The sequence below is a fragment of the Tetrahymena thermophila genome (genome assembly GCF_000189635.1).
Source record: "Tetrahymena thermophila SB210 genomic scaffold scf_8254809, whole genome shotgun sequence".
NCBI lineage: Eukaryota > Ciliophora > Oligohymenophorea > Hymenostomatida > Tetrahymenidae > Tetrahymena > Tetrahymena thermophila.
In genome coordinates, this window is record NW_002476565.1 from 7,297 (window position 1) to 8,141 (window position 845).

General features: G+C 26.7%; 1 protein-coding gene across 1 annotated transcript in view; it reads right to left on the reverse strand. All coding sequences in view use genetic code 6, as the record gives it.

Annotated features, from left to right (window-relative positions):
- TTHERM_01558040 (kinase domain protein, putative) overlaps positions 1-641 on the reverse strand; it is a gene marked incomplete at both ends in the record, with an annotated part of 834 nt that extends 193 nt beyond the window's left edge. The window contains 2 exons of the mRNA XM_001007868.3: positions 1-256; positions 398-641. The exon at positions 1-256 is cut by the window's left edge and continues 193 nt beyond it. Of these exons, the coding sequence (XP_001007868.3) occupies positions 1-256; positions 398-641 (500 nt within the window). The remainder of the gene's footprint in view (positions 257-397) is intronic.
- Positions 642-845: the final 204 nt, after the last annotated feature.

Here is an 845-nt window from a genome sequence, read left to right on the forward strand (position 1 = left end):
TTTTCGAGCATATTTATTTCTTGTTATGCTTAGTCAAATGTTTCTTAAAAGATTTTCCCCTAAGAATCTTTGACATGAAGTCCTTTGATTGCAAATCTTCTGTTTGTGGATAACTCTTTTGCTAAAAAGACCAAACCTTGCTTTCCCTGTCCTATGTACTTAAAGTCAGAGAATCCTTTCTCAGATAATTCAACCTTGATGATATTATAAGCCAAATTTTAAGTAGGGTCTAGCTATGGTTCTTAGATATCTGAAACTTTTGTTAATAGTTAAAATAATCATAATTAAAGATATGCGAGCTTATTTAGTAAATTTTTTATCAAAACAGCCATAAATTTCAATTAAAATAGAATTAAATTCAAAAATTATTAAGATAAGTGATGCGAAAAATATATACTCATCTGTTCTGGCTTATCTAGCATCTGAATACCTTTGTCTTTATACATTTGCTTGATCTTCAACCTATTTTAAATATGAGAAACTAATTTCGTTTAAACGATGTCTGATTCTTATGGGTTTTGTTATTGTAGCATTCCAAAACCTTGAGGTGATCCTTATGGCTATTAGATCTAATATTGCGATTGCTACTATTGCATCCTTAACTGATTTGAACCCTAATTGCTTGAGCTATTATTATTCATTTTCCTATTTTTGAAAGTCTACTTACTTTTCTTACCTATTTATTAATTAACTTTTTGATAAACTAATTAGTTTGATTTATTAATTATTATAAGCAATAATCAAATTTCTTTAGTTTTTATAATAGCTCTTTCTTTAAATTCGTATTGATTTGAAATTAGAATATTTAATCCAATTTCCTCAAAGATATTCTTAACAAAGAATAA